At 34.8% G+C, this 14981-nt stretch overlaps 1 protein-coding gene across 3 annotated transcripts in view; it reads right to left on the bottom strand.

Annotated features, from left to right (window-relative positions):
• The window catches only part of DACH1 (dachshund family transcription factor 1), a 363667-nt gene that overhangs the window by 165070 nt on the left and 183616 nt on the right, over positions 1 to 14981 (bottom strand). For all 3 annotated transcript variants that reach the window (XM_067292635.1, XM_067292618.1, XM_067292628.1), the window contains exon 3: positions 5889 to 6050. In XM_067292635.1, coding sequence (XP_067148736.1) covers positions 5889 to 6050 — 162 coding nt within the window. The remainder of the gene's footprint in view (positions 1 to 5888; positions 6051 to 14981) is intronic.

The following is a 14981-nucleotide window of genomic DNA, read 5'->3' on the forward strand; positions in this document are numbered from 1 at the left end:
CACTAACATAACGTTTTAGTCAGGAAATTCAAGATTTTTTTTTTTCCCTGTGCTACCATAAAGACAAGTAAAATTCCAAAACAAAGTTAAGTGACCTGACTATAACCAAATTATCTGTTCTGGTATTCTGCGCATTCCCAAAGCACTGTTTTATGAAGGCATTCCTTTAGCTTGAAATACGATGTGCTCAACAAACCACATTTGTCCTTAAGGCTATGTGACTATGCCTTTGCTATAACCTACGCAACACTTTTCATCCACAGATCTCAAAGACATTTACAGAAATAGATACATATTACTGACAAGCATTTGTCTTATGTCCCACGATGCTGAAGTTACATGTATGGTCTTGTCTTTAAAAGTTTCAGTGCTAAAAGAAGTGTTATGTATCATACAATAAACACAGAAATATTGTGAATAATACTTTGAGTCTGAAGTTATTGTTTGTCTTATTTTCATCTTACATCTTTAGTGTTTTTGGAAAGGGATCACATTCATCCACCTAGGAATTTACACTAAAAGTTTACACTAACAGAAATACACATAATAAAAATAACTAAAGTAAAAAAAAATCTGTCAGTGTTTAATCTGTTAAACAATAGCAAAATTCTTATGAACTAGTGATACTGTCATTGAACTGGAGAGAGTTTTAGAACAAGCTTGCTCTGGCTTTTTCACCCTATGATTTGGAATCTGCTCACAGTACTGCCAGCTTAACCAAAAAGGATTAACTCTCATATCCAACTGAGAACACAGATAATTCTCAGTAATTGGTAAAAAATGAAGATGAATGGGGCTGAGAGATAAGGAGCAATTAGCTCATCAGCAGTTACAGCTGTGCACTCAATCCGGATTCATCTCTTGAGTCTCGGCCCCTTTTAAAGAACCCAAGCAGAATAAGCACAGGACACCCCCTCCCAGAAAAACTGCTGTACCTGCCGATCATTTCTCTCTCTTCCATTTTATTTCCTTGCTATACAAAGACACCTGTCATAGCATTCTATGTAAATTACTACCTCTCCCAGGACCTGTATCTACAGCCAATCTTCTTTTTACACTTAAAAAAAAAAAAAAAGAAAGAAAGAAAAAGAAAAACCCGGAAACCAAATGACTACTGTAGACAGTCTTAAGTTCCCTGTCAATCGTTTCATTATAGCAGCATCATCTGTTTGAAAATATAAGCAATTCCCTCATCTAATTATAGGGAGGATTTGAGGTTCATTAACATTGCCAAGGCAGAGAATCAGATGTGCAACTGCAGAGCTGTGCTCAGTGGCCTGCATTCTCCGTTTCCTTTTATTTGCTTTCTCAAGGTCTCCAAGACTTTTTCCTGAAACTGTAAAAGTAATTCTTTCCTTCAAAATAGACATGTGTGTTTAGAAAAAGGAAATGACTGCATTTGGTACTGTTCTATTACTGAGGGAGGTCACCGGAGAAAAATAATTTAACCTAAATCTTTTTTATCTCTGATTCTGGATTAAAAAAAAAAAAAAGAATAAAAGTAAGCAAGCAACCATTAGTTTTGCATAACAGACCACAGGATACCTCACGTTTGTCTCATAATTTTAAGTGTTACAAGGTAATGTGGATGAATAGGAAACCTAACATGTCAAGAAAGCCTCTTAATTTTCAAAACATTTTGTGGTTGTTTATAGATTAATGTGCTAGCCAAGTGTAAAATGTTGCCTTGTATTTCCTAACTGTGTTTAGAAATCGAGAACACCAAAGTCTTTATGATTGCTTCACTTCCTTAAAGAAATAATAGCTTTTTTTTTGTATGAATGTAGTTTAAACAATGACATTTTCTTGGGACATCTGTTTTGAGATCACATTTTGAATAGATATGAACTCATTTCCTACTAAGCAAGTAATTTACTATTGTTGATAGTTGTTTACAAGTTCTATGAGTCAGATTTTAGCAAGTGGCAAAGGTCTTTACAAAGCCTTTGAGTATTCCCTAGACTGTATGCATAGTGTTTTCATTACATAAAATCTTAGGGAAGCAGAAGTATAGAGACTATTCTTTACTTCTTACCAAGGTATAGATAGAAAAGCCTAGCTCACAGAAATAATTTTAAACATATTTACTTTTAAAGGCTACTTTCTTTTACTGCCTCAAGTTAATAAGTATGATAGCAGGGCAGTAAGTACTTAAGCAGCAAGGAAATAATTGAGGTGCTCTACCTATCCATATCTTTGGAGTATCAGATGACAAATATGACTGATCCCAATATCATCATAAGATGTTAATATGACAAAGAGCAGAACCCCTCAATGAAACTTAAATTTTGACCTTGTCACTCTCTTTCTTTTAATTCTCCAATTAAAAAAAAAAAAAGCATAATCTTAGAAACAAGATTGTGTTTTGTTTGCTGCCATATGGAATCCATTTTTTAAACGAAAAAATAGTAATTTATCTATCCTGCATGTTGTATGTAGAGTTGCCACTAAAAAGAACCCAGGACATTTTTCCTTCTTATCTGCAATGTAGCTCATATCAGCCAAGCTGTCACAAGACAGTACTTGATATAAACAAGAGATTGCAAAGACATCTCAGTAATCAATATTAGGATGGCTACAGTATGGAAGCCCCAACCGCTGCATATCATTTGTCTCAGCATCTATTTCTATGACCAAATGAAGCATTAATTCAAATCATAAATCTATGGTGATTTAAATCTGGGAATGAGCACCTGCCTGCTTTAATGATTTATTTTGTACATTTCAGTAAGCAGGAGATTTGTCCATATGAACTGACAGGTCACCTTCAGATGCCAGTAGCAGACTGTTTATCACCATGCAGACTAGCATCTCATCTTAGCAAGTAAATATTAAACTAAAAGAATCCAATTGATTGTGGATGGGGGAGAAAGGCGTTGCAGCCATATATTTTACTCAGTGTGCTAATACCTCACTCTGATTCCTTTGTAATTTTTTTTTCTTTTTTTTCCCCTTCTAAAATGATAATTCTGGTGGGAGGATGCAAGCTCAAGGTTACCATGCAAAACTGAGGATATAAAATAATTACTTATTAGTATCATTGGCTTCCTTTAACTCCCTTCACTCACTAACCTTTTGGCTGTTGCTTCAAAGGACCAAGTTAATAAATTTGTGTAGTGCTCTGCATAATTATACAACATTCATCTACAAAAATGACTTCTATAAGTCACATTAAGCATCTGATTAAAACCAAAAAAGCAAGACAATTTGGAGGTAAAGCTGACGATTCAACTCAAGAACGCATACTTTATTTACACTCTTTTGCATAGGCATAGGAAAAGGCTAACAACAAGGTATGATCATTTTATGTACCGTACTGTACCACAGTGCCTGTTACAAATGAGCTGAGATGTATTGATTAAGATTCGCCCTACATTTTCTCTTTTTTTTTCTTCAGTTTGGTCAGGGACATAACCTAATTTAAAATATAAACTACGATCACATTATTTTCTTTTGTTTTGTTCCTTCCACCTGTCAGCACTCAGTAAGGCAACATTTCAAATTCATGCTTGAAAACCCATAATTTAAATCATTAATGACATATGGACTTGATAATATTTGAAAAAAAATATAAGTAAACATTTGAATAAAATGCAACTAAAACTGCACACACACACCTACTGCAAAGCAACACATTTGAAATAAGGGTTTTTGCCACGATAATATAATATGCTTATTTTCAAAAATTCAAATAGTAAGTAGAGAATAAACTCTTACGAAACTTAAGAATATCCTGGCATTAATATTAGTAGTAATTACTTCTCTGATTCCATAAGCATAAACTATACTGGACACTAGGCGGGGACCATCATAAAAGAAACAGATAAATGCAAACTTCTTTTTTTAAGACAACCTCAATAGGAACAGTATAGTTCAATTTCATATGCACAAACATACTGCATTTCCAGAGACATTCTTGGTGGAATGGAAGTAATTAGAATACTATTCACTGTACTCAGAAAAATTCAATTTTTTGAATAAAAGGAACTCAATTCTTCATTCAGTTAAATCAGGTACAAGTAGGTTTAGGTGGCTAAAAGGAAATTTTGACAATTACAGTGAATAATCTTACTTCACAACTTTGCACTACTAAAAAGTAACTTGAATGACTTGAATATATTTTCTTAAGTAGACGAAATGATTAAGCTGTAGATTAGCTAATAGTAGATTAGCTATTTAAGTTATGTCTCAAACAATGATTTTAAAATACTGAGGGTTTTTTTATTCAAATATTCAAATTTTTTATTCAAATTAAAATATTCCTTCCATCCATTGTCCTACAAACACTTCATTTGGTTTACATGTTGCTCATCTGTTAACTTTACATTGCCATAGACGTACAAGTGCCTCAAGACTGCCAAGCAGAGTAACAGTTCCATAATTCAAGATCTGAACATTTTATGTCACATATGGATGCACCTAAGTCTTAAATTCAAATCTAAACTAGCTTCTAGTTCTATTAAAGTCTCTTTATCCTCATGGTTTGTATTTATACCCTTATTCTTTCTCATTACTTCACTTTTCTTTCAGTACATTAGGGGCCACCTGGTCCTTCCAGTTCATTTGTACTCATCTCCTCCTCTCAAATTTCAAAGACACCTGCTCTTTACCCACTCTGGTCTTCCTTCCAAGAGGACAGTTTTTCCACAAATATTATAGCAACTGCATGTGTTGGTATCTGAGTACTACACTTTTTTTCTTCACTACCAGAGGAGCACTTCTTTTAACAGCTTTTTCTTTAAAAGCAAAACAAAAATATGATCTTCACCTTATGCAGTAACGTATAAATATTGTTATTGTTTAAAACAGTTTGTACCTAGGTGAGGTTTTTCTTAGAACTGCAATCCACATCATTATTTCTATATAACAGACTAGCAATACCTACTGAACTATACAGAAACAGCGTTCATAAACTCATATCTCTTTATGTTAAGGACAATGCATAATTATTGATCTTTAAGACTAACTTCAAATGCATTTAGGAGATGAAAAACTAACAAGTAAACAAATAAAAAAAGAAATTTTTTTTAAAATCCTATCTTAAGCCATTTTATTCCTATATACACCAATCTTGACTGCAGTCTTCTGAACATACCTCTTTGTCATTGAATTTCTGTTGCTGAGTTAATACTGTCTCAACATGATAAAAGGAGCCAATACAATGAAATGGCATAACAAAACATTTTACAGCAGACACACACAGATGATTAAAGATTTAATCAACAACAACAAAAAGTTACTCTAGCTTTGAAGTATGCTTTAGCAAAGCAAATTGGCCAAACAAATGAATAAAGTATACTGAAACAATTCTTTCTGAGAAAGAACATGAGTTGCTGATGGCTGCTTAAGAAATGGAAAAACCTGTTAACTACATTTTAAGAATGTGTTTATTAAAATAAAATATGATAGGAACTGCAGAGCATGGCAATAATTTATTGTGTATGTATGTTTTCCTTTTGTCACAAGGCACATGAAAGTATGAAATATTTTGCTTTCAAGCTTATGTTCTGAATTACCTTAAGTCGATACCCTGCACACTGAGCAGGAGACATTGTTAAATTTCACTTTGACACCATCATCTGTCACCCCACCTGTACTTTGAAAAATGAACTCTAAGCAATCAAACCACTTTCTTTCATGGAAAATATTAACTGGCGTCTGCAGAAGTAACCTGCAAAGGAAAGAATGTTTCTGTAATAGTAACAACAACGCCGAATGCTATTGAAAGATCAGCTACACAATAAACCTAAAAACAGTAGGAAACAGAAAACAAATATGCAATATTTTACACAAAATCAAAGACTTCAGAAGAAAGTCCATAAGGATCACTATTTTAATAAAATATCAGAGCATTACTGACATGTAAAAATACTGTGTCTGAGACTTACCAACACTTGAATTCAGATCTCCATTTTCAGAGTCTGCTCCATGCTGGTTATTATTTGCATGATAGTTGGACATAGCTTCCAATTTAATTTTTTTCACTTTCATTGCTTCTGCTATGGCGGCATTGGTGGCAGCTGCTGCTGCTGCAGCTGCTGCTGTCAGGCCTACAAAGTATGAACAAAATTTAATATACGTTATTCTGTGACTCTTTGTTGTTGTAGGGCATAAGACTGTTACTCTTCCTTCATTCTTTACTACATAATTAAAAGAGAATGTTATAGAATAGTATTCCTCTTCTTTGATTTGGAGATTATCAACTTTTTCAAGTTTTTACTTCACAACCTTTACCTCTTATTTAGCTAATTACTTCTATATATTCACCTAAATCTTAACTTGGTATCCAGTCACTGCAGTCATAATACAATTGCACCTAACTAGCTACAGATACACGTATTCAGAAATTCAACTTAGCTTGTAATTCACATCTTGAAGTGTCTGACTATGAAAAGGTGAAAATGTAGATAAATGTACTCAGAAAAAAAACCAAAAACTTTGGATGTAAAATGTGTTTGCCATGTTAAAGACCATTTGATTTATGAATAACAAGTGAGAGAACTCAGCCATTTCTTTCTGATTTTACACATAACGTCAAGGAGACGTGGGTATTCTAACAAGCTTTGTTAGAGGAAAGGTTTATTAATGCAGAACATAGGTAAAATACTTATTTTACTTTCCCAAGACTTCAAGGAAGTAAAGTCTTTATCTAAGAGAAAGCGTGCAACCCATTTATCCCCAAAGCCACCTTCAGAAAGTCGAAATGCTGTTCCTGCCAAACAACATTTCTGCCATCCAGCCACTTACAAGAATGTTTTACAAAAATGGGAAAGGTTCTCCTTTTCAAAAGCAGTTAGAGAAATTGCCCAGTAATACCTTCAACAATCAAAATTCGATAGTGTTTATTCAATGTCTGTAGTCCCTAGATGGTGCAGGTATACCCTCAGATACCTTTGCACCAACCTAGGTGTTAACAGAGAGAAGTCAGGGTCAAAACTTCACAAGAGCTGCCTAGGAAAAGGCAGTCACTGCTTTCTGCTTGCCCCACACTGTTGACCCAGCGAGCAGAGATGGAAATGAAGGCACTAAACCAGATAAGTTATATGCAATAACGTTACCAATCCCTCCACCTCGGATGCCACAGGATGAGAGCAGAATCTCAGGTTCCATCATTTACAATCAAGATTCTTGCCCTGACAGTGGAGATGGCTTGAAAAAAACTCAGTGTAATTAGTTTAAAGGGGTCTGCTTGTCTGATTTTCAGATACTCATTCTCCAAGAGGTGTGAAGTGTCTTATACCTCTCAGGAGGAATTAACTCCACAACTTACTACTCGAATGGGCCCAGGCTGCTGCCCAGCATAGGAAAACAAGAGTGCAGTTTAGCAGGAAAGGCCAAATAAGCAAACAATCCCAGGCTGCTGAAGTAAATAATGCTGACACCACTGTTTTTGAGGCCCTCTTGTCCCTTTTGCCTCCTTAAATGGAAGATGAGTTCACTACTGACACGTTTTGTGCTCGCACGAGGCAGAGGCAGAAGACCGTCCATGGGGGAGAACGCAGATGGCCGGACATCAGGCACCTCTGCCATCCCGGGGGACAAGGAGGTGGCAAAAGAGGTGTCTTTTAATATCTTACGTCTTGACCCAAGCTTGCCCTCTCTTATTTCTTTACATGACTACACAGAGACTAGCAAACAACTCCAGCCTCTCTACTGTCCTCATGAACAGGCTTCTAACACCTCCGAGTGTCGCTGGAATTACAAAGTAAGTGATAATTACATTCTGCGTTGTCAGATCAATATTACTTACAAAACTGCTGTTTCAAGTACAAGAAGATATGCCAAAAGTCAAGAGTCAAATCAGAAAGTGGATCAACATGAGGGTTTCATTTTATTTTAGCTTTTGCTACTATTACAAAATGTGCACGTTCTGATCATAAAAAGGTATTGACAATAACATGGATGGCTTCCAGTGATATTTTTATCTTAGAGGAAGGATATGAAGCTATACATTATACAAATTTGGTTACAGTTCTTAAATTAGGCCACAGAAAAAGGGATGGTGCACCTCTGAACTTCGGTTTGCATCCTGTGTTCATTAAACAATGCAATATCCTATACTTCCTTTTTCTTATATGCATCGCTGACAAGCTAAAACTATTATCTTTAAAGAGCAACCCTTCACAGCAACGTTCAAATAGGATACAACCAATAAATGCAACAGCAGGCCTCAAACTTTTGATTGTGACAGCATGACCAGCAGTTTTTAAGCACTTCCAAGTATTAGAATAACCACCATGTTAAACAGATATTCTATTGGACTTGTGAGACCCCTCATAAATGTTATGTCTCACTGGAGTAATGACCTGGTTGCAGAACTGCTAGAATACAAACCCTCTTTTGCAACAAAATATATAAATATATATACTTCAGTGTTTCTCTCTAAAGTAGGCCATAATGCTGCTCTCCAGAGGAGGCCATAATCTTTGCACAGGGACTAAGAAAATAAAATACAGATTGCTTAGCTCTTGAATACCAAAATAATGCTTGTGATCATAAATGATAATTATAAAAAATCGGAAATTGAACTTCTGACTTCTTATCTCATACAACTGCATAAGTGATTGAAATGATTACTTTGTTACTACACAGCAATTAATTTGAACTGTATGAATCTGAAATATATGGCTCATACATGAAAGCACGGGTAAAAGTGGGGGAAAAATCTGAGTGAGTAATAATCCTCAGCACTGTAGCTTAATCCACCTCCTCACAGCAATTCCAGTCTAGCAGTTTTTTCTTTACCGTTACTTCTCTTGTTACTACTTGATTGTAATGACAGAGCAATGCAAAACCCCATGCATCAGGATCACGCATGGTGCTATACTGTGGTATGATACAAGTCAAAACTTTCTGTCTAGCAAAGGGCCTTACTAAAGATCTTACCAGCAAAAATTGCCAAATATAAACAGAAGAGACTAGTCAGCTGCTAAATAACATCTAGCTGAATATTTTTAAATTCTAAACTTTTGTGCTCAAATTGACTTGAATGTTTTTTAAACTGCTTGTTCAAAAGAGCCATTTGAACTAAACATTATTTAATATCACTTGACCCTTTTGCTAAGTAGCCAAAGAATTTCCAAGCTGTACATTTTTCATTACAGACACTTTACCTTGAAATATGAGAGGACAAAAAGTCACCTATAAAGGCAACTGAAATGGAAGAAATAATAAGAATCACACTAAGGAGCCACTAAGATAGTTTTCATTCTTTACAAATATTTATTTGAGAAGTTAAAAAAATTTCCAAGCCAAAATATTCAATGGCTTAAAGTCAATGATAGTTATTAATATTCTGAAATTGATAAGTTGTTTATGTCTGGCATTCTTCCTGCTGATTATGCAGTGAGACAGGCAGCTTTATAAATATCTCATCACTCCATCGTCACACAAATTTCATCGACAGTGCTCATGCACAGCTATTAGCAATATGAATCTAACCATTACAAGAGGAAAGAAAATCGAACATGTGGCATTAATACGCAGTCCTGGTTCCTAACCATCTGATAGGCAGATGGCGTAAAGCGGATTCTCCAGCTGAAATGAAGGGGCACATCATTTAAAACCTTGTTTGCATTCTAACTGATATCAGTGCCATATTGATATACATGATACATCATGGCAGTATTTGAACAATCTAGTTTGTTTCAGTCATAAATGTTTACAGCCTTGTTTTTTATCTTTAGAAGCATGTTCTGAAGAGCGTATTTTTAAATTATGAAACCTATTGTTTACTTCTGTTGAACCAGAAGATTAGTGAAGAGCAGGAATATTAAATTACCACAACCACAGCAGTATAACTAAGATGGATGAATAAAGTATGTTTTTTCAATAAAAGAAGTTAGTAAAGGAATTAAAAAATTAGCCTAGACATTTTATGCTTTAAATACATTTATTCATTTAAACCTTACAGCTTTTTTCCCATGTGACATACTTAGAACTTTAATGCTTTATAAAGCTATTCATTTAAATCTCTTACTGTGTGCAATTAATCTAGTCCAACAATTTAATTCAAAAAGCAAAACATCAGAAAGTAAAGTTCAATTCAACAGCCATGGCTCTGAAGTAATCTCAGCATTGCTGACAGTTCCTATAGACTCATCAGCAAAAGTCTGTTCAAGGTGTCTTGTCGGAGCTGTACGAATTTGAATTATAACTCAATTGAAAGCTCTCCAAGCCTTAGTAGGGACTCAGGAACAAGAAGCAGAACACCAAAAGAAAGCGTGAATGGTCCCTTTCTACAAAGACCTTCTCTCTCTGTCACTAGATTACTTTGGCCTGTTGGGTGTGTTTGTAGCTGTTAATTATGTTAATAAAGTTGGAGCCTGCTGCCTCTGCCAAATATAATCACAAGCTTTCTCCTGCCAAATTCTCGTCTAATTTACACCCATATAACTCTACTGAAGTCAGAATTTCGTGGGTGAGAATGAGACCAGAAGTTAGCCCAGTATGTGTGGTCTCCAGTGCTGAAAATGAATGAATGAAAGAGAAAACACTGACAAAAAAAATAGCAGCTTCAGAAAACAATTCTGTTTTTCGAGCAAAATGCTCGAGAGAACTGCCATATATAATGACAGATTTTTCCAAAAGTGTATGAATTACTGGTGGGGATTATGTCACACACAGGGCTACTGCCATCCAACAAATATGGTTCCCTGCTTAAGAGACATCAGTTTTGATGGCATGATCAGCTTATAACACATCCAAATGCGGGGGGAGGGGGACAAAGGCAGTGTAAGTGTAACTTTTGCAGGAGCAAATATGTCTGAAAATAAACATTACTAACTTCTGTCATATAACTATTCCTGATAATAACTTATTATTCCTAATTATCACTCCTAATAATATTATTTCTAATAACTAATTATTAACTTCCTTAATATAACTATTACCTTCCTTTACATACCTGTATATAACATACACACATATATGAGAACATAAAAAGACCAATTTTATATATATATATATTTTTTTTTCCACAATTTTTTCTTTAGGACTTTGATAACATTTTCAAGATACCATATCTTTGCCATCACAGATCAGGTAGAAAGCTAAAAGAGATGACTGTCAACAGTGAGTCACACTTCATTTCATTAATTTGCTGGAAAGTTGACTCTTCAGGAACATTTTATTCACTGTGTGGGAGGAAGTCCAAATCTCATCTAAATTCTGAAATAATGCCTTTCGTTATTTCAAATTAATGCTTAATCCCTTTTCTTATAGTTTATTTCAGTGGCACTGACTTGAAAATAATTCATGTCTTTTCTTGATTTAATTCCAGATTTCACACTGAAGTCCTTCCATGGACAAAATTCTTACTAAAATCTGAGAAACTTTGCCGGAGCAAGAAATGCAGGGTTACCTCTTAGGACTTGCCCCTGGCCATTGCAGATCACTGCACAGCTTCCAGGGGCTCCAGCAGTTCAGATACAAGTTTTTGGTAACTTACTACGCTGCTGCCCAGTTATTTCAAATGAAACAGGATCCTAACCTCAGTCTCTGATCTAATAGGTGTTTTATATAGTGCGATACATAAAACAAGAAGGGGAAAGCAATCTGCAGGAGGACAGAGATCTGATTACATAGGCTGGATTTCAGAAAGGGGGACTTCAGACTATACCATAATGTTCTGTTAAAACATACTACGTTTCATTAGAAGAGCTCTTTATGTGTAATGTAGGCAACTGCCTGGAATTTGACTCATTCAAATCTTCTGATTTCAAATCAAATCTGATTCAAAATCTTATTTTTGTTAAGCTTCCTGGATTGATCCAACACAACAGTATTGTTATACCCCCAAAATTCTGTTACCTGATATTTTGGGATAAACAAGAAATCCTAGCCTGGACCATCTAACTATATTTTCCTGCTCATCTTGCTTGGTTCAGTGCAAACTGCTCATCTAGTCTATTTTCAAACAGCTTAAGCAAGGTGATATTATTAAAAGAGTTATATGAATAAAAGTGAAATAACCAACTGCACTCTAAATATTCTTAATGAAAGAATACTTAGAGCAATTCAGCCATATGAATTTAGACCAGTGCAACTGAATGAAATTGCCAGTGTTACACTGGGACAAAACCAGTGTATGTGAGGCTCAAACCATCTGTTGTTCATCAAAACTAATCAGACCTTTTTCCTGTAACTACTCTTAAATTGCAATATGAATTTTGAGGTAGGGGCACTGCATTTAAAATAATCAAGGAAAAGAGTTAAATTTCCACAGCATACCTTCAAATCTAAAAATCTGTTTACCTATAATGTGTCCCTGCAATTCATAAAATTGTTACAGAAATAAAAAAACTGACCTAGAAAGAAACAGTGTCCTCTTGATTTGTTTCGTTAAAAGTAGATAAAATTTAATATTAAGATTTCATATGTTCAAAGATTATTTCTGGCAGGTTAAATGATGCTGCAAAAAATATGTAAATGCAATTATTTTATCGCTAATATATGCCATTTACAGAACGGATGGACATATATTTCCTGAAGTTGTTCTATATGGTGGATTCCTTCCTTTGTACTCAAAAGTAAAAAGTGAAATCATGAAGCGTATTTCAAAGACCACAATAAATTACGAACTATTATAGCTTAACGTGCTTTTGTAATTTGTGAATTCATTATTTGTTTGATGGAACTGTGACAGAATTAAACAATGTATACTGCATAAATGCCTCCCTATATTGTACTTTGAAACAATAGTTTAAAATACTACTGAAATGCATACAGCATCACAACAATACAATTAAGAGAGAACATTCTTTCTTAAATAACAGTCATCTTTTCAAAAGCAATAGATTCTCAGTTCTCATTCAGTCTCTTGCATTATTCATTTCATGTGCAACCTCATGCTGGACCATAAATTGTTACTTTATCTAATCAAAGGCGACTTAACTCCACAGAAGGTCAAAGGTTTAATTTTGTGAAGTATTATCTTACGCTATGAGTTTAACCGAAAAATAGAAGAAGAAAAACAGCCAAGAAACTGGTAATAAATGAACCTTTATTGCCTCAGGCACTGGCCTAGTTAATAAACTTTCATTGAAGGTTTCTTTCAACTCTTATGGACAATGAGGTAAAAAAAAATCTTAAATTACAGCCATGTGTGACTTTTAAAGCAGGCATTCTTTTTTATCTCAACCTCCCTAGCTTAGGAAAAAGACAAAGAGATTGTCTTCAATTTCTTAACCAAAAATGTATGCTTCTAAACAGATGAAAAAGTGCAGATCAAGCTTTTGTAAAAGCAGAGGTCAGCTTTGAACAATATAAAAAAATACTTTTACTTAAGTGTCAAATCTTGATCTTTAGCTGGATAGTATATAATGTAAAAAAACAGTATGTGGGAAGGGAAAATACATATACTAACAATATATTACACTAACAATGATGCTTGGTTCCTAATAGACTTTCTGCTTTACATTTGCATTGCTAGAGTGCAATAATGGCTCTTGTTTAATAGAATGACTTATTATGGGAACAACTTCCCTGCACTTTCTGCAAACAGAAGTTCCTTTCTTCTTTCTGTGTGTATTATCTCATGTTCTTACAACACTATTCCCTCTGTTACAAGAAATTAAAAGCTTTAACATAATGACAGTTACTGATAGTTATTGGGGTTCCCTGAATTTTCTTGATTAACAGACATTCCTGGATTTGACTAACTACAGTGTCTTTCATTGACATGTTCTTTGAGTCTAGTTTAGAAAAACGTAATTCAGCTTAAGTTCACTCAAACACAGAATAAGAAAATCAAGTAGAAATAAGGATACAAAAATCAGTAGTGCTTAATAAAACCTTAGTCTCTAACTTTAGTCCAATTTATAACTGGATGGACACAATTAATTAATTGTAACACTGCTACAATTCAAAAATACCAAAAGGATGTGTTCATGCCTGTAACAGCAGTAATGTAGCTAAATACTCATAATCTTTCAACCAGCAGGAGCTTTTGTAGTTTTTTTTATAAATCTAATCCACAGCTTGACACAGATCCTGGGGTAATGGCACACAGTTCTTTGATTAAACTAATATCTAAGCACTGTCGAGGCAGCCTGATGGCCCCATGGAAGTCTGTCTCCCTAAAACTTACGAGCTCAGCCTTGCAAACAGAATTACCAAATTCATTTAGCTAGACCCACTGCAGCCCAGACACCTACTCATGTGTGTGAAATTTAAGTTATTCATGCGTATAAGTGTTTGTGGGATCGAAACAAGTTTGGAATCAAACAAGATTTTAGCTGTGGACCACAGCATCACAATTTTAGCTTTTACAGCCCTCTTGGTGGGACTGACTGAGAGACCTGTCATCTGCACGGGGCTCTAAACTGAAGTAACAGTCCACAAATACTGACTCCACATGGGATTAAGACCAAAGCAACATTTTAGCCCAAAGAAAGCAAGATTAGAGTCATACATTTGGTAGTTAAATTGTGCATAAGGATGGTCAGCTACAAATTTATTTCAGGCTCTTGCCCTCCCCAAGAAAAGAAAGCAGCATTATTCCTTTCATGAAAAGAGAAGGAAACACATGGCAAACTTCAGCTGCAATTACCTTTCCTAACTAAGATGAAATATTGTCATAGTTGCTTATTAGTGAATCTTCAGTAGACATTTAAAATGCACACTACTGTTTCAAGGTATTTTAAAGAAAGATTGCACAGGATTATTCAGTAATAGCATAAGAATATGCTACATGAATAAATATCCAAAATTGAAAAATATCTTTAAAGAACAATTCCAATTCTGTTTTGTCATGTTTAGTCTTAAAGTGGTTGTTGCTTTCCAGAAAAGAAAAAAATATATATATTGCAGTATGTACTGACAAATTCAGCCCTATCCCACTCTTTGCATCTCTGTATTTGCAATATGAAAAGCAGGATGCACCAAGCATTACAATGACAGAAGTCAATTTCATCCTGGAAAAAAATCCCACCAACCTACTGGTTCTCGCAAGACTGATTATTTCAATGCAGTTATTTTAA

The sequence above is a fragment of the Apteryx mantelli genome, chromosome 1, assembly GCF_036417845.1.
Source record: "Apteryx mantelli isolate bAptMan1 chromosome 1, bAptMan1.hap1, whole genome shotgun sequence".
NCBI lineage: Eukaryota > Metazoa > Chordata > Aves > Apterygiformes > Apterygidae > Apteryx > Apteryx mantelli.